Source organism: Crocuta crocuta, unplaced genomic scaffold (assembly GCF_008692635.1).
Source record: "Crocuta crocuta isolate KB4526 unplaced genomic scaffold, BGI_CrCroc_1.0 scaffold72, whole genome shotgun sequence".
Lineage (NCBI taxonomy): Eukaryota > Metazoa > Chordata > Mammalia > Carnivora > Hyaenidae > Crocuta > Crocuta crocuta.
The window spans coordinates 2,721,733-2,744,653 of record NW_027529427.1 but is presented as its reverse complement, the minus strand read 5'-3'; the positions used below and the strand labels follow the sequence as shown (position 1 = coordinate 2,744,653).

At 50.9% G+C, this 22,921-nt stretch overlaps 1 protein-coding gene across 1 annotated transcript; it reads right to left on the bottom strand.

Moving 5' to 3' along the window:
• Window positions 1-950: 950 nt before the first annotated feature.
• SCNN1A (sodium channel epithelial 1 subunit alpha) lies at window positions 951-22,796 on the bottom strand. The gene is made up of 13 exons (XM_077759145.1): window positions 22,437-22,796; window positions 11,420-11,686; window position 11,309; window positions 10,509-10,699; window positions 6,680-6,783; window positions 6,150-6,313; window positions 5,605-5,703; window positions 5,279-5,396; window positions 2,390-2,468; window positions 2,241-2,298; window positions 2,001-2,056; window positions 1,784-1,859; window positions 951-1,416 (listed from the first exon to the last, which is right to left on the bottom strand). The coding sequence occupies exons 1-13, from the start codon at window positions 22,790-22,792 to the stop codon at window positions 1,045-1,047; spliced, it is 1,941 nt and encodes a 646-aa protein (XP_077615271.1). The 5' UTR covers window positions 22,793-22,796; the 3' UTR covers window positions 951-1,044.
• Between the last annotated feature and the right edge of the window lie 125 nt (window positions 22,797-22,921).

Here is a 22,921-nt window from a genome sequence, read left to right as displayed (position 1 = left end):
CCTCCAGACATTCTTTATGCAACAAATATTTATTGAGCACCTGCCTACTTGCTCCAAGCGGGACACTGGGCTAGACCCTGAGGATACATAAATGAACAAGATTCAGTTCCTGACCACAAGGAGCTCACAGTCTAGCTGGGGAGGCAGACACAAATGAACAAGAAGGTATAATGCAACATCGGCACCCCAAGAGACGTTATGGTGTGCTATGGGAGTCCAGCGGAGAGGGAAGTGATCAAATCCGGGGCAGATAAGAAGAGGCAGAAGGCTTCCCAGAAGTAGTGGTGTCTGAATAGGGTCCTAAGAGATACATAGGAGTTCTCCAGATGGTGTGGAAAGCTTGTAGGCCAAGGAAATAGTTTGAGCAAATATGCAGAGGCATGAAGGACACAGAGGCATTGGGATATGGCTCCATGGGGGTACAGGCTAGATGAGGCTGGAAGAAGCCTGGAGCCAACTAGGAATGGCTAAGCCTTTACTACATTGGTCTGTTCTGGCCCCTGCCCTGGGAAGGGGAATTGCCCAAGAACTAACAAAGGGGGCTTTTGGGTGGGGTTCCCCACTCAAGTTCAAGAAGAGGAGCAAATGTCTGTGTCACTGGAAAGCAGTGTGGCCAAGCCCGGGGTTGGCTTCAGTCATCTTTGGGTAGGAAACCTGTGCATGCCTCTGTGTGCCCTTGCTTGTGTTTTGTTTCCGGTCGCCAGTGGTTTCCTAGGAAGGTTCCTTGTCTGAGCTCCAAGTTTGACTTGGCTGATCCCAAGGAAAAGGAGATTTGTTGGCAGTCGGGTAGGGAAATCAGAGTCTTCTAGAGGCAGGACCAGAGGGTACAGGACAGAAGCCAGGGCAATGCTAGGCAGATTCCCTGGCTCCTGTTTCCTGGGCAATTTCTGTAGCCCCTTATCCATCCTGCTTCCCTCCCCCACACCAAAGGCAGTTAGGCAGCTCGAGAGGAAGTCCCAAGACATTCTTTAATCCTGCCAAGCCTGGTCCCCTCCCACCAGGGGAAGCGCCTGCCTTGGGAGGGGAGGGCACTTTCCTTCCCTCTCAGGGCTCCCCGCCCCGAGTATAGGCAGAGGGGCTGGCCCCCACCAAGTTGGATGGAGATGGGTAGGGACCCAGAGTGGCATAGGCAGGCGGAGGGGCCATCAAGGCTGGGGAGGTAGCAGGGCCTGGCGGGGATGTGGAGTAGGGGCAGAAATGGGAGGGGAGGGAGGAAGCTGGAGTGGAGGCCACCTCCTGGGCACCCCTGCCCCCTCGACCTGGAGACCAGTATCGACTTCGGAACCTCCGGAGCAGCATGAGGAATGTGATGACCAGGAGGTCAAAGATGAGCTCAGCCATCTCCACCACAGACAGCACCGAGGAGCCGAACCACAGGCTCCACTGGCTGCCCAGATTGGACAGGAGGGTGACCATCTGTGAGGGAGAAAGGTACACTGACTCCTGGGGCAGGGGGCCCTGCTGGGCTCCGGAAGGAGAGCCCCGTCCCTTCCTCCCCGAAGTCCTTACCCACCCCTCTCAACCTCCTGGTGGCCCCCTGGACCCCTTCTGTCTTAGTCCTACCTACCTGGAGCACCCTTCCCTCCCACCACACCCAGAGACTTCATCCACCAGTCAAGTTCCCCTTCTTCCAACTTTTGCAACCTGACCTTTGCCCCCCCCTTTCCTTGGTCTCCTGCCTTCAAGGCCCGGACCCTCTGGCCCCACAGAGGCAGCCCCTTGTTTTCCCTGACAGATACCCGCGAAGGTCTCCAAGAGAATTGCAGGCTCAGTAGGGACATACCGTGACAGAGGGAGACTCAGAATTGGTTTTGTACTTCAGCTCCTTGAAGAAGATGTTGAGTTTGGCAACCCCATTCCTTTGGAGTTAGGGAGAGAGGAGGAAGAAATGGCAATGGGTTCACTTCCCATAAACACCCTCCTCTGATCTCGTCCTCTTCCCAGATTGGGTTTTCCCTCCCAAGGATTCCTCTCCCCAGGTGGGTCAGGGTGGGACTGACCTTTTGTTGTTGATGGTGTAATTGTTCTGTCGGGATAGCATCTGGAAGATCCAGTCCTGGAAAAGAATGGGGGTGTCAATGGGGTCACCTCATACTCTTCAGGCGTATAGGGTCGGGGGGCAGGATTGAGCACATCCGTACACATACACCCAGAAAAGACCACAGTGTTACACACACGCACACACATGCACAAGTGCCCGCATCCCCTCTCCCTCCTACCCCTTCCCTTCCCCACATTACCTGGGATGTCACTGAGGGCCATCGTGAGTAACCAGCAGAGAGCTGGTAGCTGGTCACACTGGGGATGGAGAAAGGAGCTCAGTGATGGGGCTTCTCCCACCCAGTCAAGTGGGTGCCCAGCTAGTGTCCCAGGGGAAGGGGACACTCACCTGCAGGGCTTCCGGCACTTGGTGAAACACCCCAGGCGGTCTGAGGAAAAGGCATCCTGGAGCTTATAGTAACAGTAACCTGTGGGTGCAAGGAGATGCCCATTTTCCTAGGGCACCTCAACCTTCTCCACCCCAGACCCAAGAGGTCTCCCAAAATATGTAGCATATCACACATCATAAGTAGCATTACAGTGATGTCTCCTGAGTGGCAACACCAAAAAATGTTTAAAATATTAAGCTAAGTGGGGGTGCCCGTTGGCTCAGTCGGTTAAGCATCCAACTTCGGCTCAGACCATGATCTTGCTGTTTGTGAGTTCAAGCCTCGCATTGGGCTCTGTGCTGACAGCTCAGAGCCTGGAGCCTCCTTCAGATTCTGTGTCTCCCCCTCTCTTTGCCTCTCCCATGCTCATGCTGAGTCTCCCTCTGTCTCTCAATAATAAATAAAAACGTTAAAAACATTAATTTAAAAAATTAAGCTAAGTAAGGAAGAAAACCAGAAAAAACAAAATCAACCCAGGATTCATCTGTGAAAAGATGAGCAGGATATGGACAAAAATCTAAAATTCAAAAAGAGGGGTGCCTGGGTGGTTAGTCAATTGAACATCCAGCTCTTGACTGATGGCTCAGGCCATGATCCCAGGGTATGGGATTGAACCCCACTTTTTTCCCTCTCTCTCTCCCTCTGCCCCTTTCCCCTACTCATATTCTCTCATGCTCTTTCTCTCTCTCTCAAATACAAAATAAAATAAAAGTCAAAAAGAAAACTGGGAACAGTTGTTATGTAAGAACAATGAGATGCACTTCACACCCACGAGGATGGTTATTCAAAATAAACAAATAAATAAGTATTGGTGAGGAGGTGAAGAAACTAGGATGCTCCTATATTGCTGCTGGGAATGTAAAATGGTGTGGCCACTTCGGAAGAGTCTGGCAGTTCCTCAAAATGTTAAGCACAGAGTTATGATATGACCTAGAGACTCCACTACTAGGTATATACACAAGAGAACTGAAAACAAACGTTCATACACAAAATGGAAACAGGAAATAGAAACAACCCAAATGTCCACGACTTATGAATGGATAAACCCATGTGACATATCCGTACAATGGAATATTATTCAGCCATAAAAACGAAGTACTGATCAATGCTACAAGGTGGATGAACTTTGAAAATACTGTGCTAAAAAGAAAAGAAAATGCTGTGCTAAAAACAAGAAGTGAGTCACAAAGGACCACATATGATATGATCCCATTTATATGATATGCCCAGAATAAGGCAATCTGTAGAGACAGAAAGTAGATTAGTCGTTTCTGGGGGTAAAGTAGGGGCCTGCGGGTGCAGGGAATGGGGAGCTCAGAGAGTGCTAATGGGTAAGAAGTTTCTTTTTGGAGCGAAGGAAACGTTCTAAACTTGACTGTGGCCACTTCTGCACAGCTCGGTGACTATACTGAAAACTAAAACTATACTGAATGGGATAGACATGATCTCAATAAAGTTGTTACCTAAAAAGAAACAGGGGTGGGGGAGGGAGGGGATGAGTCTACGGATCTCCCCTCTCCCGTTTGCCAAGTTCTAAGTAAGTTCTAGTGTCATTCTTGCTACTTTCAGTGGTCCAGAAGTCCTTCTCCTTTTCTGACCCAAATCCCTCTATCTACCAGGGCTGGGGGTCTGGAACAGTGAAATGTGGGGGGCAGCTGGGCCCCTCCCTCTGGGAAAGAGCAGACTGTTCCTCTCCCCATCCCCACGGCTTCTCCAGCAAGCAGCATTGTTATTTTCCTCTTACAGATCCTCAAACTCACAAGCACTTAGAAATCATTGTTTGGGGGCAGCGGGGAGGAAGGGGCAGGGAGTCCCTGCTCTGCACACCGTCCTTGTCCTCAGAAATGACATCACGTCTTCCCCCTGGGACCCTGAGCTCCCCTCCAGCTCGGATGCGCTCTGACCTAAGGTGGGAGAGACGGGAAGCAAGTAACCAAGTACCGAGCAGGGGAGACAGCTGAAGGGAGGAGGCAGAAAGATCCACAGGGACGGAACCCAGAAAGGCAGACACTAAGCTCTGGGGTCTGCCCGTCCCTTCAGAGGTGCGGAGGCTCATCTCCTCCAGCAGTGGCCACCAGCAGGGGGAGAGCTGGGCCCAGGGGGAGCCTGGATAAGAGGACCCTCAGGAGGACCGGTGGCCCGTGCCAGGTAAGAGCCTGTGTACCAGGATTGCCAACCCTGAACTTTCCAGTTTCTCGTTAGGGATTTCCTTTCTCTCTCAGCTTCCTAGCACAGATCCTCCATGCGGCATAACTCAGCTATAGTGGAAAGGAACACGCATTTGTCTACTCCTAATCCAGGATTAGAAAGGAGATCTCTGTGCCCTCCAGACTTTTTTGATTGTGCCTTCCTGTAGGTAAAAAGGTCTTAAATAAGCAATTCCAACATATGTATTTGATTTGTAAATTACATACCTGCTACAATAGCATTGAACCATTAGGTACGCTATAAAACATACAAAACGGAAGATGTTGGGGAACGAGATAGATACATATAACTTCTAGTATTTTCTTCCTGCACCTGGTGAGCTGTGTGTGAGACAGGGAAGCTACAGGCAGAGTGTGGAGCAAGCGAGCCAGCGAGGGAGATTTTCCTCACGTGCTCTTCCTTCCTTCTGCTGCAAGTTATTTTTAAATGGGGCCGTTCTCTATAAACACACAGAAGCCAAAACCCAGAGAGAGAAGCTGGGAGGGAGGAAGCGGAGAGAGGGGAGAGACAGAGTGAGAGGAAACAGCGAGGTGAGTCTAAGCGCTGGAGTGCAGGACAGAGGGAGAATGAGGGTCACAGAGGGTCTGAGAGGGGAGAGTCCTGGGGCAGAGGGGCTGGCCAGGGGCTCCCTGCGGTCTCACCCCAGGAGTTATGCTTCCTGTAGTCACAGAACTCCGCGTTCTTAGGCAACGGATAGAAGATGTAGGCACAACCACATTCCTTGATCATGCTGTCCTGGAAGCAGGAGTGGATACACACCTGGGGGAGAAGGGACAGGGGGTTCGGGCCTGCCCTCCCCACACACAGCCCAGAAGAGGCAGGGAAGGGGGGATGAACAATGCTCTTCACCGGGCCTGCACCCTCTTTCCACCTGCCCCTCCCCCCCTCACACACACAGCCCTCCAGCTTGGACTGACCAACATCGCAGGCCCAGGAGGTGGTTGCCATGGAAACAGGCTGGTCTCACCTGCTGTGTATACTTGGTAAGATAAAGGTTCTCCACGGGGACGTCGCTGCCATTCTTGGTACAGTCACCATAGTTGCCCCCAAGTCTGTCCAGGGCTTCCTGCAAACCCCATACACACAGAGAAGTCAGAGGTCAGAGGTCAGAGCAAGTGGCCCAGGCCTCTTCCTGAATTCTCCGTCTTCCCTCAGGTCCAGGCAGTTTGTATCGCGCACCGGGCCAGCCTCTCCTGTCTGCCTTGCCATTTCGAAACATGCCCCCAGTGGCCCCCAACGTCCATCCAGGTGCTACTTTCAAGGTCGCTGGCTCCAGAGCAGTCCCCGGAACCGCAAGCACGTCCTGAGCCCTTCTCAGCACCCTCACCCAAGGTCCCTCCTCAGGTCCCTACTCTGCCAGCCCCTCGCCCCTAACTCGGCTCCTGAAGACTTCCCCCTGCCTCAGACCCACCCCACATGATCTCCCTCTACAGCCTTCTGGCTGCCCAGTCACCTCCCCTGCTGGCTCCAACCTGGGGCTCTCCTCCCCAGCCTCCCAGGCAGCTCCCTTGCCTTCCTCATGCTGATAGAGGTCTCCACACCAGGCCTCAAGTTAAAGCCGCCATCGTCCATGAAGGCAGGCTCGTCTTGCCCGTGCACCATTACCCTGGCCCCGGTCACTGTGGACAGCAGCGGGATGAAGTCATTCTGCTCTGTGCGCAGCGTCAGGGACAGACCTGGGGGTGCAGAGGGAGCAGAGTGGGGGAGGTCTTGGAGAAGTATTGGGGGACGGAAACCCCCCTTCCACCCGCCTGGTTTCTAATGCTCCACAGAGAGCAAGGCCAGGAAGCTCCTGGGCTGGATTCAGGAGTGGACAGGGAGAACTGGGACAAGATTCCTGTAACACCTGGAGAGGACTTGGTGGCGCCCACGGGGGACAAAGAACAGAGAGGACTCCTTCCAGGATGGAGACGGGCATGTTGTGGGGAGGCCCAGAGGCACACCGGACCTCTAGGACATGAGCACAGGGTGGGTAAATGTGGGTGGGCAGGGCCGCGAGAAGTGCTGACACACAGGGATGGCAGAAGCGAGGACTTGCTCACCATTTTTGATCCCAGGCATGGAAGACATCCAGAGGTTAGAGTTGTTCTTGCCATTGAAAGTGTAGCAGTTCCCATATATCGGGTGGTGAAAGTGGGAGTAATTCCTATCCAGGATAGAGAAAAAGCAGGGATAGAGAAAGGAAAGTGGGGGCAGGGGAGCCAGAGAGAGCAGGACTTTCAGTGACCTTTGTTTCCTGATCATCTACTATGCGCTAGAAGCTTTCCCCATGTTCCCTCAGCCACTCCAACCAACAGCCTGTGAGGGCATCATCCCCACGTCACAGAAGAGGAAGCTGAGCTCAGAGAGCTCAAGTAGCTGCCCAAGGTCACACAAACAGTGACGACAAACTTGAGACTTCAAGCACAGTCTCCTCCCTCCCAGGCCACCTGACCTCACTGGCCTTGTGAACTCTCTTGTGTCACTGTGTTGCATTATGAAGACTTTGGCAGCGTCCCTAGCTTCTCACGTACCTAAATCTTAGTTCCCCATTTGGACTGTGATCTCCTTGAGGACAGGAGTCACGTCTCCTTCACCTCTGTATCATCTCTGGGTTAACTGCATAGTTCTTGACATGTAGGGCCCTCCAGGAGATCGTTAATAAACAGTGGTCGAATGGAGAAGGGACGGGAACAGAGTTAGAGGAGACAGCGAGAGCAGTGGTGAGCACGCAGCTGAGCGGAGGAAGGTCAGGGGCCAGGGCAGAGATGAGTGGGAGCAGGGTTCTGGTGGGATGGCCCTGAGCAAGTCATTTTTTCTAAGCTTATTCTCACCTGTAAAATGAGGAGGCTGGAACTAGATGATCTGGAATATTCTACGGGTCTTGAAGAACAAAGGTCTAGAGATATGAAATACTGGTGGACACACAGAGGTGCTAGGAAGCCAGCGTTTCCAGCGCTAAGGCTGGATTCAGGGAAGGATGGGAGAAGATGCTACAGAAGTGAACAGAGGCCCGTCCTGAAGGGGGGGAGGGGACAGCCAGGTACAATGTGATGCACGCACACCATGAACACGACGTAGCAGGTAGAATCAAGCAATTAAATGCAACAACATGGATGGATCTTTAAAACAGAGCTTAGGAAAAAAAGAGGTGAAATGAGACACAACCACTTATGTATGTGTAGGAGAATATATGAGAAGCAATATAACGTGATGGTTAAGAACACAGACTCCAGAACGAAACTACCCATACTTGAACCCTAGCTTTAACAAGCACTAGCTGTGGGACCAACCACGTTACTTAATCTCTTCATGCTGTAATTTCCTCCTCTGTAAAATGGGGATAAGAACAGGACTTACCTCACAAGGGTGTTGTGAGGATGAAATTATAGTTGGAACAGTGTCTAGCACTTAGTAAGAACTGTATACATTTGCTATTAATGTTACAGGCATCTGTTAAGATGGCTAAAGTGAAAAAGACAGTAACCAGCGGAGGCTGAGGAGAATTTAGAACCCTCATATACTGCTGGGGGAATGTAAAATGGCACGGCTACTTGGAAAACCATCTGACAGTTGCTCAAAATATAGAATTACCACATGACCCAGCAATTCCACTCCCAGGTATATACCTAAGAGAAATAAAAACATACATCCCTACAAAAACTTGCACAAGAATATTCTTAACATTATTCGTAATAGCCAAGAAGTGGAAACAACCCAAATGTCTATCAACTGAGGAATAGATAAATCAAATGTGGGATATCCATACAATGGAATATTACCCAACCATAAAACGAATGAAGTTCTGATACATGCTGCAACATGGATGAGCCTTGAAAACATGAAGCTAAGTGAAAGAAGCCAGGAACAAAGGTCACATAGTGTAAGATTCCATTTCTCTGAAATGCCTGCGATAGGCAACCCATGTAGATGGACAGTAGATTCCTGGTTTCCAGGGCTTGGAGGAGGGGAGGGAATCGGGAGTGATCGCTAGGAGGTGTAGGGTTTCTTTTAGTGGTGAGGAAAATATCCTAAAATTAGATAGGGCTTGCACAATCCTGAGTATACTAAAAATCACTGAATGGTATACATGTATAAGGGTGACTTTTGTGGTGTGAGAATTGTATCTCAATCAAGCTGTTATTGGCGAAAAGATCACAGAGAAGGAGAAGGGTAACATAGGGGAGGAGAGGGATGAGAGAACCATGATAAGGAGCTTCAACTTGGTTCTGGAGGCCACGGGAGACAGTAGAGGATTTTAAGCAGGACTAACCTGAAGGGTTGCAGAATAAGGAGAGGCTTTGGCGGCAGAAAGATAATAGGAGGTGAAGGGATTATAATAACACGGTGTGGGGCGCCTGGGTGGCTCAGTCAGTGAAGTGTCTGACTTCGGCTCAGGTCATGATCTCACGGTTCGTGGGTTCGAGCCCCACATTGGGCTCTGTGCTGACAGCTCAGAGCCTGGAGCCTGCTTCAGATTCTGTGTCTCCCTCTCTCTCTGCCCCTCCCCTGCTCATGCTGTCTCTCTCTCTCTCAGAAATAAATTAAAAAAAAAAACATTAAAAAATAACCTGGGTGAGAAATGATGAGGCTCTGAGCTAAGGAAGTGACCTAACTGTCAAGACTGAGATGAACGATGGACTTTCCGTTGATGGGGAGGTAGGAGCATGGGACTGGCAAAGCAAGAGGGCCGGTGGGAAGGTGACAATTAGAGACACTCAGTGGCAGGGTGAGATCACTGGGGCTCATGCACTGCTACTGTCTCACTTCCCAGCAGGTAGCTTCTGTCTTCAAACAAACAAGAAGACTAGAGACAAGAACAAAATCCTGTGCCACCCGCATGTGTGCGCCAGGTGAGGCGGGGCAGAGGCAGGTGACACCTGGCCCTGCTGTCTTCTGCCGCGACCTGGGAGGGAAGGGCCCCGAGAGAACTGAGAGGCTGCCTTAGCACCCTTCCTCAGCAGAGGCAGGGAGGTGGTGCCTGAAAAGGTGAAAGCCAAGAAGCAGAAGTAGGAGAGGAGGGGAGGGGAGGGATGGGGTAGGAGGAGCCAGAGGCTGCAGCCTCAGAACTGCCAGCTGCCATGACCTCTTTGCAAGGACATCATGACTGAAGTTATAGCAGAGGGAATGCCTGGCGGGCAGTACAGTTGAGTGGGAATGAACCTTAGCTAGGGCTAGCCTGGTGGCCTAGGGCAAGTCACATTTGCCTATTTGCGTTCAAGAGCAAGGAGACCCATTTTTCACTGCAGTTTACAAAATGCCCTCATGCTTATTTCATGGAGGTGGGTGTGATCAACATCTCCATCACTTGAGTAAAAGTGCCAGAAGGGCACGAATTATCTACATGGCCCTGTTTGATGTGTCCCAAGTGCCTAGAACAGTGACTGACACAGAGCCCACACAGTAAAAAGAATTTGTCTGAATGCACACTGAATGAATCTCATTTTCCCCGTATTTTACAAAGAAATGGGCTCTGAAGAGTGATATGAAATGCCCAGAGTCACCTGGCCGGAAAGTTCCAGAGCCAGAGCAGGGGCTCAGTTTCACCCCCCTCATTCAACTGAGGCTGTTTTCCTCCAAACCTCCACCTATCTGAGAAGATGACCTTCCAGGCCCTTTTGAGTTTGGTGCTAGTTGACAAAGGGACCTTCGAAAGATCAACCATGGATTCATGGATTCATGGATTCATGAACCATTGGATTCTCAAAGCCAGACCTCAACTCCACCCTTCCCAGGGCATTCCTATTAGGTGGCCTCACTCAGACCCAGCAGAATAATCCATGGGGCAGAAGTTTGGACCTGAGGTCAGTGCTTCCCCTCCTCCCTGGGTGCTGCCCATATGAGCCTCAGGCTGGCTTCAGAAAGGAGACCCGGTGGAGAGCAGGGACTCACGCCTGATTGCAGGAGGCCTGGTTGAAGCGGCAGGCGAAGATGAAGTTGTCCAGCATGTCCTCCTCCGAGGCTGGAGAAGTGTCCCGCAGCCGAGAAAGAATGTTGATGTAGTGGAAACGGTACCACTCCCTCACCGCATCCACCCCTGACGAGTATGTCTGGTAGAAGCAGTCCGATTTGTTCTGGTTGCACTAAACAGAGACCACAGAGTATCAGAGGGTCATCAGCAGGAGACAGGCTGCAGGGCAGGCTAAGGTCAAGGAATGAGTTGTCCGGGGTTCTGAGGACTGATGATGGGTGGGGAGCCAGGAGTGGGGAGGAACAGGAACCCGGAGTGCCTAAGCTGACGGGAGCAGTTGGCTAAGGAGATCAGGAGCTGTACACACCTTGTGGGTCATTTCTACAGCCCCTGCGAGAGGGCGGAGCATGGGTCCGTCACCCCACTACTGACGGTAAGACGGAGGAATCCAGAGCTTTGCCCTAGCGACTGAGCAAAGACCGGAACCCAGGTCTCCTCCTGGTCGCCGGGTCCACGCTCCCCAAAGGGGGCCTCTCTTTCTTCTTCTCTCTGCTCCTCTCCCACTCCCACTTACTCTCCCTTTTGTTTTTTATTAAAACAATTTTTTAAGTCTCTCATTTTATTGATTCTTTATTCTCTGTCCCAGGCAGGCAGAGCCCCAGTTCCCTGCCACACAGGAGGGTCCCAGCGGAGTCCCCACCAGTGAGTCCCCACCAGCGGGGGACTGCCGATTCACAAAGGTGCTTTTTCCACAACAGACTTGACTTCCGGAAGCGCAAACCCTCCCACAGGGGTCCCAGTAAGGAGACCCCCACAAACTGGCGTTCGGAGAAATGTTATTAGTTATTTTGCCAGCAAGCCGACGAGGTCCCGCCTCCCGTCGCTAGGCAACAGAGGCGGNCCCATCTTCCAGTCCTTCCTGTTCACTTGGGGGTTATTGTCCCGCACGCTGGAGGCGGCGCTGCGGACTCCGCGAGCCCCGGGGGGCGGGGCTGGGGCCCCAAGGCGCTGCAGCGGGTGCGGCCAGGTCTCCCGCAGGTCGCGACGACCGCGGGGGTGGGTCCCCAGGGTGCTAGAGGAGTTGTATTTGTACAGGTCGTAGAGCGTCTGCTCTGTGATGCGGTCCAACTCCTCCAGCTCCTCTTTAATTTGTGTGTACCTGGAAGGGGCGATGGGAAGAATGTAGGACTTGGGGGGCGGCCTCGCACGGGTCCCTGGCCCTTCCGGGCCTCAGTTTCCTCGCCGAAACCGGGGAGGTCGGTTCATCCTGGAAAAGCCTGCAGGGAATAGCTCTGGTGTCCCCAGGGCCCTCTCGGTGGGATGGGGACGTGAGGGTGGAGACAGGTGTTCCGCGGGGGTAGTGGAGGAGACTGTGAGCCCCGGCGGTGACGGCATTTATTAGGCCGGTTTATCAGAAGGGAGAGGCGGGGGCGCCTGTCGGTGAGGCGCTGTCCTCCCACTCGCCCTGGCCGCGAAGGGAACCCGGAACTCTAATGCCCTTTTCCAAGACGGAGAGGGTGTGGCCGCGGCCTTCGCCCACAAGCTCCCTCCGACCCGGCGTGCGAGTCAACCCCCCCAGGCCTCCTCTGGCGCGGGTGGCCTTTGGCTCTGTCTGCTGCCTAGCACCTTCTAAATTGGGGGTACTTAACTGCACTTCTAGAATTTCCCCAGAAACTTTAAAACTACAGACGCTGCACATGGCCCCTCCCCATCAAAGACTCAGTTTTAGTGAGATGGGTGGGGCCCAAACACCATAAGTTAAACGCTGTCCAGTATAAATCATCACATTCTTGGGGCGCCTGGGTGGCTTAGTCGGTTAAGCGTCCGACTTTCGCTTGGGTCATGATCTTGCGGTTCGTGGGTTCAAGCCCCGCGTCGGGCTCTGTGCTGACTGCCAGCTCAGAGCCTGGAGCCTGTTTCAGTCTGTGACTCCCTCTCTCTCTGACCCTCCCCTGCTCACGCTGTCTCTCTCTCTCTCTCTCCTAGAAATAAATAAAACATTAAAAAAAAAAATCATCACATTCCTTCTCAGCACAGGCGCTGTTACCATCTCCGTCATGCAAGCCCATAGTAGAAGTGCCTTAGGGATAGAATCTACCAAAACAAAACAAATACACCTAGAACTAATAAATTCAACAAGGTTGTAGGAGAAGAAACCAATGTACAAAAATTAATTGTATTTCTACATTATAGCAACAAAACGATGGAAAATCAAATCACCATATTAAATAGCATAAACAACATCAAATACCAGGAATCAATTTAATGAAAGTGAGGCAAGAGCTTTACACTGAAAATCATGCTGAGAGAACTCAAAGACCAAAATAGAGAGTTAACCCGAGTTCTCTACAGAGTTCCTGGTCAGGATGTATCCCAAATTGGCCTTTGGATTCAACACAATCCCTCTCAACAGACATTTCAAAGAAACTGATGGGCTGATTTAAGGTGTATGTGGAAATGTAAAGAATGTAAAGTGATTAAAGCGATTTTGTTTTTAAGTTTATTTATTTTTAAGTAATCTCTACACCCAACATGGGGCTTGAACTGATGACCCTGAGTCACATGTTCTTCTGACTGAGCCACACAGGTGCCCCTCAAAACAATTTTGGAAAAGAGCAAAATTGAAGTACTTAGTTCCTTCTGACTTCAAACTCACTATAAAGCCACCGTCATCAAAAACAGTGAAATGCTTATGTAAAGATAGACAGTAAATTGATGGAATAAAGTCCAGATATAAACTCACATGTATACACTCAACTGAGTTTTGACCAAAACGCCAATGGGGAAAATAACTTTTTAAATTTTTTTAAATTTATTTTTGAGACAGAGAGAGACAGTACAGGAGTGGGGGAGGGGCAGAGAGAGAGGGAGACACAGAATCTGAAATAGGCTCTAGGCTCTGAGCTGTGAGCACAGAACCCGTGTGGGGCTTGAACCCACGAACCATGAGATCATGACCTGAGCTAAAGTCGGACGCTTAACCGACTGAGCCACCCAGGCGCCCCGAAAATAATTTTTTTAAACAGAGTATGTATTGTATTTGTATTGTATTCTGTATTGAGAAAGGCGAAAAAAAGGAAACTCAACCTCCACCTCAGTTTCTACACAAAAATTAAGCCAATTTGGATCATAGACCTAAAGATAAAATTCAGAACCAGAAAGATTCTAGAGGAAAACACCAAAGATATCTTCATGACCTTGAGGTAGGCAAACATTTTTTGCAATAAAAAGTATCTAAGGAAGAACTATGCCAAAATATAAAGACTTCTTACAAATTGGCAATAAAAAGACAGGTTGTTTAGGGGTGCCTGGGTGGCTCAGTTGGGGTTGAGCGACTGCCTCTGGGTTTTGGCTCAGGTCATGATCCCAGGGTCATGAGATCAAGCCCTGAGTCAGGCCCATGTTGGCCCTCCCCTCAGCCCTCCCCTCCGTGTGGAACATGGAGCCTGCTGAGGATTCCTCTCTCTCCCTCTGCCCCCTCCTCTCCTCCTGCTCTCTCTCTCAAATAAAATGAAAAAAACAAAGACACAAAAACCAAGACGGTTTGTTTTTAAATGAACCAAAAACAAAACAAAACAACAAAAAACAACAAAAGTAAAAAAACGCACCAAAAGATATACACGGTCACTAAACACAGGAAAAGGTGCTTAACATAATTAGTCCTCAGGGAAATGCAAATTAAAACCATCATGAGCAATTCACTGTGGTGTGTACCTGAAACTAATAGAATAATATACTTCACCTCTACTTCAACAACAAAAAATACCATTTAAAAAAAGGCAAACTTCTAAAAAATGATAATGAGGTTACCACTTAACACCCATTAGAAAGACCAAAAAAGTAAAAGACATTCAACAGTGTCAAATGGTGGGATTGGAGAGCAGCTGGGGTTGCAGCTGGTGGGAGCGTCAAATGGCACAGTAGATTTGGAGGGCCATTTGGTCGCTTCTCATAAACATGCATCTACTTTATGACCCAGCAATTTCACTTCTGGATATTTTACCCAATTCCACTCCTAGCTCTTTACTCAGCACAATGAAAACATAAAGACATGTACGTGAATGTTCATAGCACTTTTATTCATAATTGCCAAAAAGCTTGAAACCACCCAAATGTTCATCAATATCACTCAGCAATAAGAGGGGGCCGATACAGGCAAAAAGCATGGGAGAATTTCAGAAACATTTAGTTCAGTAAAATGAGTAAGTTGAGCCAGACGCGTGCCAAAAAAAAAAAAATTCACAGTGTGTGAAGTCTGAGGACAGTTCAAACTAATTGATGGTGATATAGGAGTGGGAGAATGACCCTGGAGGGGGAGGGGGAGGAGAGAGAGAGGAACGGGCTTCAGAGAGTCACTGTGCAATGGAAATGTTCAGTATCTTGATTATCAAACTTCAGTGAGGGCTTAAGATTTGTGAATTTTAGGGGCGCCTGGGTGGCTCAGTCAGTTAAGCGTCTGACTTCAGCTCAAGTCATGATCTTACCATTTGTGAGTTTGAGGCCCGCTTGGGCTCTGTGCTGACAGCTAGCTCAGAGCCTGGAGCCTGCTTCAGATTCTGTGTCTCCCTTGCTCTCTGCCCCTTCCCCTGTCGTGTCCTCTCTCTCTCTCTCTCTCAAAAATAAACATAAAAAAAAAGTTTGTGCATTTTATTGTATGTAAATTATACCTCAGTTAAAGAAAAAGTCACATACCTGGGGCAGGGTGGAGGGGTGAGGGCCTGCCAGAGATTGGTGTTTACTGGGAATGTTGGTGGGGGGGCCTAAACAAGGTTGTTTTACAAGAACCCCAGGGGCCCTAATGTGCAGCTACATTAACCAGCCTCTAAGCCATACGCTCACTGTCTACGCCACTTGCCTCTGTTTCTCTTTCCTTCAAAAGTCTGGCTGGCTGGGCCATAGGCATCAGCTCCAGCGCCCCTCATGCCCTCAGAAAATGTAGCCCAGGTCCAAAGTGTGTGTTTGACATTCCAAGAGACTTGTTTGTGATTACTTGTTGGTAATTAAAAGAATGGCAGTGATACCTAGTATTTATTTAGCACTTTCTATGAGGCAGGCCCTGTGGTATTAGAATGAACATTCATTTAATCTTCAGTGTAATTCAGAAAACTATCGGCCACTGTTAGCTAATACTTTTTACAGGTGAAAAACCTGAAGCAGGTGACTTGTTCTAGGTCACACAGCCAGGAACCAGATCAGAAAAGCACTGTATCCATCACACTGTTCTCTGCTCTGTCCCTGCTAGCTCTGGCTATTTTAGGAGGTGGGCAAGCTGCCCCAGAAAGAGCACTGGAGCCAGAATTAACTGGCTGTGGGTCCTGGCATTCCAGCCAAACACGTCTAGCAGGCGGAATGTTGGTAAGTACGTCAACCTTCCTGAATCCAGCCTCAGTTTCCTCATCTGTAAAATGGGCACAACACTAGATCACACCACGTGAAGCTCTTAGAGGGTTAAATGAGAAAATATTCAGTGGCATAAAATGAAGAGGCCACTGAATATCAGGAAGATGTGGACAGGAGCCCAAAGCCCAAGAAACTCAACCTGGTCACATAGGAAGAATCCAGGTCTCCCACCTTGGCTGGAGTTATTTCCACCTGAGCCACCACATCTCTGGCTGAGCCTCCCTTTGCACACGCTCCTATATGTCTCAAGTCCGTCTGTGCCCTCCTTCTGCCTTGTACACCTCCCTCATCCGCATCATAGACTCAGGGCTGTCACCTTCTCTAGCCACGTGGCTCCTCCCCACAGAGCCCCAAGCTGTCCCTAAGCCAGCTCTCCCCTCAGTGGCCTCCCTCATATTCAGCTCCTTCCTGCCTCTCCCGGAGAGGCCTCTGATGAGACCCAACCCCCACCTCCAGAAGAGGCCAGGCTCCATACAAAACACCCTCCCTCCCCAAGGTCGACTTTCCTTTTGGTGTGGGGCTCTTAAGGAAGAGAGAAGTATTGCCATGGCACCCCTTCAGAAATCTCTCCCTCCCCTTCAGCTGACACCTAGAACTAAGAAAACTGACCACTGAGTCAACCACACTAATAACATCAGATCTTATCCTGCAAGCAGGAGGGTCCTGGAAGAGGAGGCCGGGGCTGGGGAGGGAAGAAAGACTACACATTTGGAGCTTCGGCAAGACAGCTCAGCCCTAACCTTGACTTCCTACATGAGTCACGGTCCCTACCCCCACTCCCATCTGCTCTGGCAGACATATGACATTGGAGGGTGGGTAAACCCGCGCACAACTCAATCAGGCAGGCGTTACTGCTCCGCTTTACAGTTGAGGAAACCGAGGACCGCCAACTGGGCAACTTCTCCAGGGCCCCTCAGCCAGGAAGTACTGGAGTCAAGATTTGAATCCAGGCCTGTCTGACTTCATGGTCCCTGCTTTTTCCACTACGTCCGCCTCCGGGCTCAGAGGCCCTTGAGAATGGGCAGCAAAATCTCCTTTCCCTGCAGTGAGCCATCTCCCCTCCATCCTCTCTTCTCTGCTCAGGACAGACTAGCAGGAGGAGGAATACTAAGAGCTTGAAGGGCTGATAGCCCTGCTGTCTTCCTCTGTGCATCTCCTCCCTCCCCCTTCCCCCTCAGTGGCCCCCTTACAGAAGAGCCCTTCTCACAGAGCAGCCTGGAATTTGCCCAGGCTTTCATTCCCCCCTCCCCGGCTCCCCCAGAGGACCCTAGTAGAGCATTCTCAGCGAGCCTTCCAGAAGCACTAGGCAGATCTGGGCACTGGAAACTCACCAGCTTCCTCCCCTACGAGTGTGTATCTGGAGACCTACCCAGCTCCCTCCTTCCTCTAAGGACCACCTAGAAGCCTTGACCTCCCTTTCTTTGACCCCCTCCCTCAGCCTCATTCTCCATCCCCTCTTAGCACCTGCAACTTGCCTCCCTGGGGGCTGTGTGTTCACAGCCTTCCACACACGGCCTCTGTGAGCTCATCCTGCACAACACGGTGATCACAGGCAGGTGCCTTCAAGCAGCCCCTCAGCCCTGAGCCCTCCACTCCCAAGACAGAGTCAGCCTCTCTAGCGTCAGTTCTGAGTTCTCAGGTTACCTGTTCCATTCAGTCCTGGCTGCAACATTTCAGAGCAATAGATGTTCACAAACTAATGCTTGTTCCAAGGATGAACAGCCAGGGTGATAAACGGCTCTAGAAACCGTTTCATCCAAAGAAAAGTTGCAGGAAGTAAGTTCTAATCAGCCCTCCAGGTATATATCTGAGCCTTGCCCACCGTTTAGTTTGCCTTGGAGGGGCGCCTCAGTAGGTTAGGCCTCAGACTTCTGCTCAGGTCATGATCTCACTATGCATGAGTTGAGCTCGAGCCCTCATCCGGGGCTCTGCTGACAGCTGGGAGCCTGCTTCAGATTTTCTGTCTCCCTGTCTCTCTGCCCCTCCCCCGCTTGCACACTCACACTCTTTTTCACTCAAAAATAAGTAAACATTTTAAAAAATTGATGGCTTGCCTTGGAGAAATTACTTATCCTCTGTGCCTCTGCTTCATCATCTATAAAATGGGACTATTAATAGTCCTTGCAGGGCCGCCCAGCTGACTCAGTCAGAGGAGCATGCGATTCTTCATCTTGGGGTTGTGAGTTCGAGTCCCATGTTGGGTGTAGAGATTACTTAAATAAATCTATGTTTTAAATAGTCCTTGTGGCATAGGGTTATTACGGGAGTGAAGTGAGTTGATACGGGAAAAGTACTGAGAAAAATACTTGACAGAGTAGACACCGTACAATTACTGCTATTGTTTTATTATCAGTACTGTTATTGGAGAAGAGCAGGCTGAGGAAACACAGGAGCACTGCCACTTATCTGCCACTTATCTGCACTTATCTGCCACTTATCTGCCATGTGACTTTGTGGTCTTAAAAAAGTAGAACTTAAGACCAGATTCCAATTTGAACTCCTCCACATAACAGCTGGGTGACCTTTGCAAAGCCTGGAGGTTCTCAGAGCCTCCGTTTTCTCATCTGACTCAGGGGAGGTATCTCTTTCCTTATCTAACAGGCTCATTAGGAGGATCCGAATTCCATTGTGGATTTTGCAAGCTACGCCGCAGATGCTGCTGTCATTGGCGCACGTGAACTGGTGGCCGTTGGGTGAAGAAGCACATGTCTTTAGGGCTGCGTCAAAGACACAAAACCAGGAGCAGAGGCTANTATTTATTTATTTATTTATTTATTTATTTATTTATTTTGAGAGAAAGACAGACAGAGCGAGGAGGGGAGGGGAAGAGAGAGAATCCCAAGCAGGCTCTGTGCTGTCAGCATGGAGCCTAATGTGGGGCTCAAACCCATGAACCATGAGACCATGACCTGAGCCAAAATGGAGTCAGACGCTTACCCGACTGAGCCACCCAGGCGCCCCGAGGAAGAACTGTCTAACAACAGGTGCTACAGAGGTGGGGAGGGTCCCGACAGGAGAAGGAACCCAGCACTGGGGCCAAAGTGGGCAGTTCTACGAGTCTGGGCTTTCTGTCCCTGCCAGACCTGCCCCCACAGAGCCTGCTTTCCCCACCTTGCAGAGTTAGGCTCAGGGGTGCCTGGGTGGCTCTGTGGCTTGAAAGTCTGATTCTTGATTTTGGCTCAGGTCATGATCCCAGAATCCTGGGATAAAGGCCCATGTTGGCCTCCGTGCTGATCGTGGAGCCTATTTAAGATTCTCTCTCCCTCTGACTCTCCCTTCTCCCCCACTTACACACATTCCCATTCTCTCTCTCTCTCTCACTCTCAATCTCAGATTTAAAAAAAAAAAAAGTCCCTGCATCCTCTCTCTTTAGGGAATCGCCCCTCACCTCGCCCGACTCCTGTGCCATGCCTCTGCTCTGCCATCTTGGGAAGGGATTCCATGACCTTCTTTGATGTTTCAGAATCTTGAGCTCTTCCTTAGGTCCAACCTCAGTCCCTCCCAGGACTACATGAAAAATATGTTCTTGGGCTCTGTTTTCTGGATGTGGATAAGACTGGCCCTCTCTCCTGGATGAAAAAAGCCCTTTGTTGACCACAAAGAAAGGGACTGCAGTGGCTGACCCTTCACAGTGGATTCTTAGCACTTCCTTGCTTAGTGTGGCCCCTGTAGCCTGTCTTAGAAGTTTCCAGGCAGCCCAGAATGTCTCTGCCTCTGCTGGCCGCGGACATACAGCTGCCAGCCCTGGGCATCCCTGGTCTGACTTTGCCTCATTCCTGTTATCTCACCAGCTGGTATATCCTGTCCACTGATTTGCACCTCCTCCCTGCTGCTTGAGTAGGAATCACTCATCTGCTTGCTTGCCGCAAGCCAGCCCCTGTGATTCACCCTCGGGTCACCACCTACCAGGCTGTGTTAACCTCTCCACCCACCCCTGCCTCTCTCCTTGAACAGGAGCCAGGAGCCCTGCATCCCACTCTCCTCCACTCCTGACAAGTACCCCTCATCTTACCGCTGCTCTCCCCCAGCAGCCCCCCTCCAGCAGCCGGCAATCCTGTGGCACCTTCGTAGAGGGAGAAAGGGCTTTGAAATCAAACACACTTGGTTTGCGACTCAGCTGCTAACCCGAGAGGCACTGGCTACTAGGTGGGGTGGGTGACTTTTGAATCCCAGTTTCACCACCTGTGTGGTGGTGTGAACTTGGGCTGGTTATTTAACCTCTCTTGGCCTCAGTCTCCTCTTCCATAAAACGGGAGTGATACTGGTACCTACTTCAGAAGTCTGTTGTGAGAATTAAATAACTTCATATAAAATGTAATGTATCTGGCGCACATTAAGGACTATAGAAGTGCTCGCTATTATTGTTGCTATTTCTTTATTATGTGCTGTGTGACCTTGCTCAAATTATTTCGCCCCCACTTCCAAATGGAAATAACAACTATGTCCACCTCCATGGACTTGTCAAAATTAAACGAGATAGTCCCTATACAGCATCCAGCACAGGGGTGAGCATGTACCAGGTGCTCAGCACCATTCCTTGACTCCCCTCCCTTCCTGGGGGCTCTCTTCCTGCTAAGTCCTGTGGCTGCTGGTCATGCAGGAGAGATTCTTTCTGTGGACACCTGTCTGTGGACACCTGTCACCCAGCCTGCAGGCCTCAGAGGCAGGGGCTCTGGTTTCATTCCCTGGGGCTTTTTCCTAGACTGTCCATGACCCTGCCCTCAGCACGCCTCACCAGATTTAGCCCTTTGCTCTCCATCTCCCACCCATGTCTTTCAAGCACAAATATTTATTGGGAGCCTACTACCCAGCCTGTGGTCCTCCCTGCCTGCCCGCCTTCCCCACCCTGCTGGCTCAGCCCCTCCACCATGGCCCAAGGAGGTGAAGAGAAATAAGTGGGGGAAAGATCAGCGTAGAGTCAAGCCCACCGGCACCAACGAAGAGAAATGAGGCTTAGCGGGAAAAGGAGAGCTGGGAAATGAGACGTCGACCTCTGATTACAAACTTCACTTATTCCGTGTCCCACATCTTGGATATTAAGAAAGGCAGGGGTTTGTGATGAGACAGAGGGTGAGCCCCAGCTCCGTCACTATCTCTGTGATCTTACAACTTGTCTGCCTTTGCCTCGGTTTCCTCCGATGTAAAACAGGGATTACAATAGTCCCCGCCTCACGTGGTTGCCACAGAGTACTTAGCAGTGGCTGATGTATGAAGCAGCTTCTTAGGAAATGGTCCCTTCACTTGGCAGCACACGGAGGCTAATCCATGAAACGGCTGGCAGTGTTTTCTCTGTGGCACGGGACACCCCAACCCTTTTTAATCCATAACACACCTTTGGACATGATAGCACACATGGGGGTTCTCCATCCCTAATATGCGACCAATCTCCATCATCCATAATCACACCTATAGCCAATGTTTGCCCACATACTCTCTCTCTCTCTCACGCAATCACACCTGTAGGCACTCACAAATCTTACACTCCCTGAAGGCAGAGACTGACTCTCGGAGACCACAGCGTCCTGCTGTTATCTGTGCTGCCTGTCTCCTCCATCTTAGTTTATCTTTCTGTCCCCAGAACCTAGCAAAGTGCCTGGCCTTCAGTGAAGATTGAATGAATCATTAATGAACCCATTTGCCAGATGCCTAGCATGGTGTCAGGTGCGCTCCAGGTGTTCCCAACGTGTTGCATGACTGACTAAATACAAATACGAGGTGTGTGTCAACACCAAGCTGTGCCCTCCTTTCTTCTCCATGGTTACCATTCCCACTGGCTTCTAGAAGAAAAGCTGGCCAAGAGCAAAGATGAAACCCAATACTTCAGGACACACCCAAGCACTTAAAAGTCAGGCACCTGGGCTGGTGATGTGCACAGCCCAGCAGGGGTCACCCAGGTCTTGGAGGGAACAGCTGGACAGGGGAAGGGGGTTTGCTTTCTGTCCTGGTCTCCTGACTTACTCTCAGCCTCAAGGCTCTCAGACTGCTTTGACACCAGCCCCCACCTTGATTTCTCCAAAATAAACTCCCCTTCTACACCGAGACCAACATCCTAGGGCCCAGCACCCCCGGCCCCAGCTTTCACCACCTACCGCCACAGCACCTGCTAAGGGCTTCACCTCTCCATTAGATCCATTAGATTCTTCTCTCGAGGTGGAGGAGGACTTGTTCTTCACTCTTGCTCCAGGGAAGGGATGGGAATGATCTCTACCCTGCTCTTTGGAGTTAACGGCATCTCACTTCATCTCTACGCCCTCCCACTTGTGGGAGGAGGAAGGGAACTCCAACGACCACACTCTGGATAAGCTGGGGGTGCTTGGAGGGCCCCCTCAGCAGAGCCGCTCGGATGGACAGAGGCAGAGCCCATTGAGTCAAGGGCTCCCTATCTAGCCCAGAGAGAGGTCCACCTAGGGACAGGAGAAGCACCTCCTACCCTTGGGTCTGCGGGTCCACCCTGCACCCTCTGTCGCACCCTTCCACGTGTCCAGGAGGTGATGGAGGGGTTGACTGACCTGTAGGGATTGAGGGTGCAGATGGTGACGGCGGGGAAGACAAGCTTGTCCGAGTTGAGGTTGATGTTGAGGCTGACGGGGTAGCTGAAGTACTCCCCAAACAGCTGGCCGAACTGCCAGTACATCATGCCGAAGGTGCAGAGCCAGAGCACAGCCCAGAAGGCTGTCTTCATGCGGTTGTGCTGGGAGCACACCAGACGGATGGCGCCGTGGATGGTGGTGTTGTTGCAGAAGAACTGGAAGAGGTCTCGGTAGGAGCGGTGGAACTCGATCAAGGCCTCCTCCTCCTCTTTGGGCTGCGGGGGGGCCGCAGGCTCGGGGCCCAGCCCCTGCTCCTCACGCCGCTCTCCTTTCATGAGCCTTGGGGGGGTTGTGAAGGGCCAGGGTCAGGGCTGAGTTCTGGGCTCTGGGGCCTCACTCCTGGACCTGGAGTGAGGCTGCTCCTGGCCAGGCCCGCATCCCGCCCTGCCCTGAGCCCAATCTTT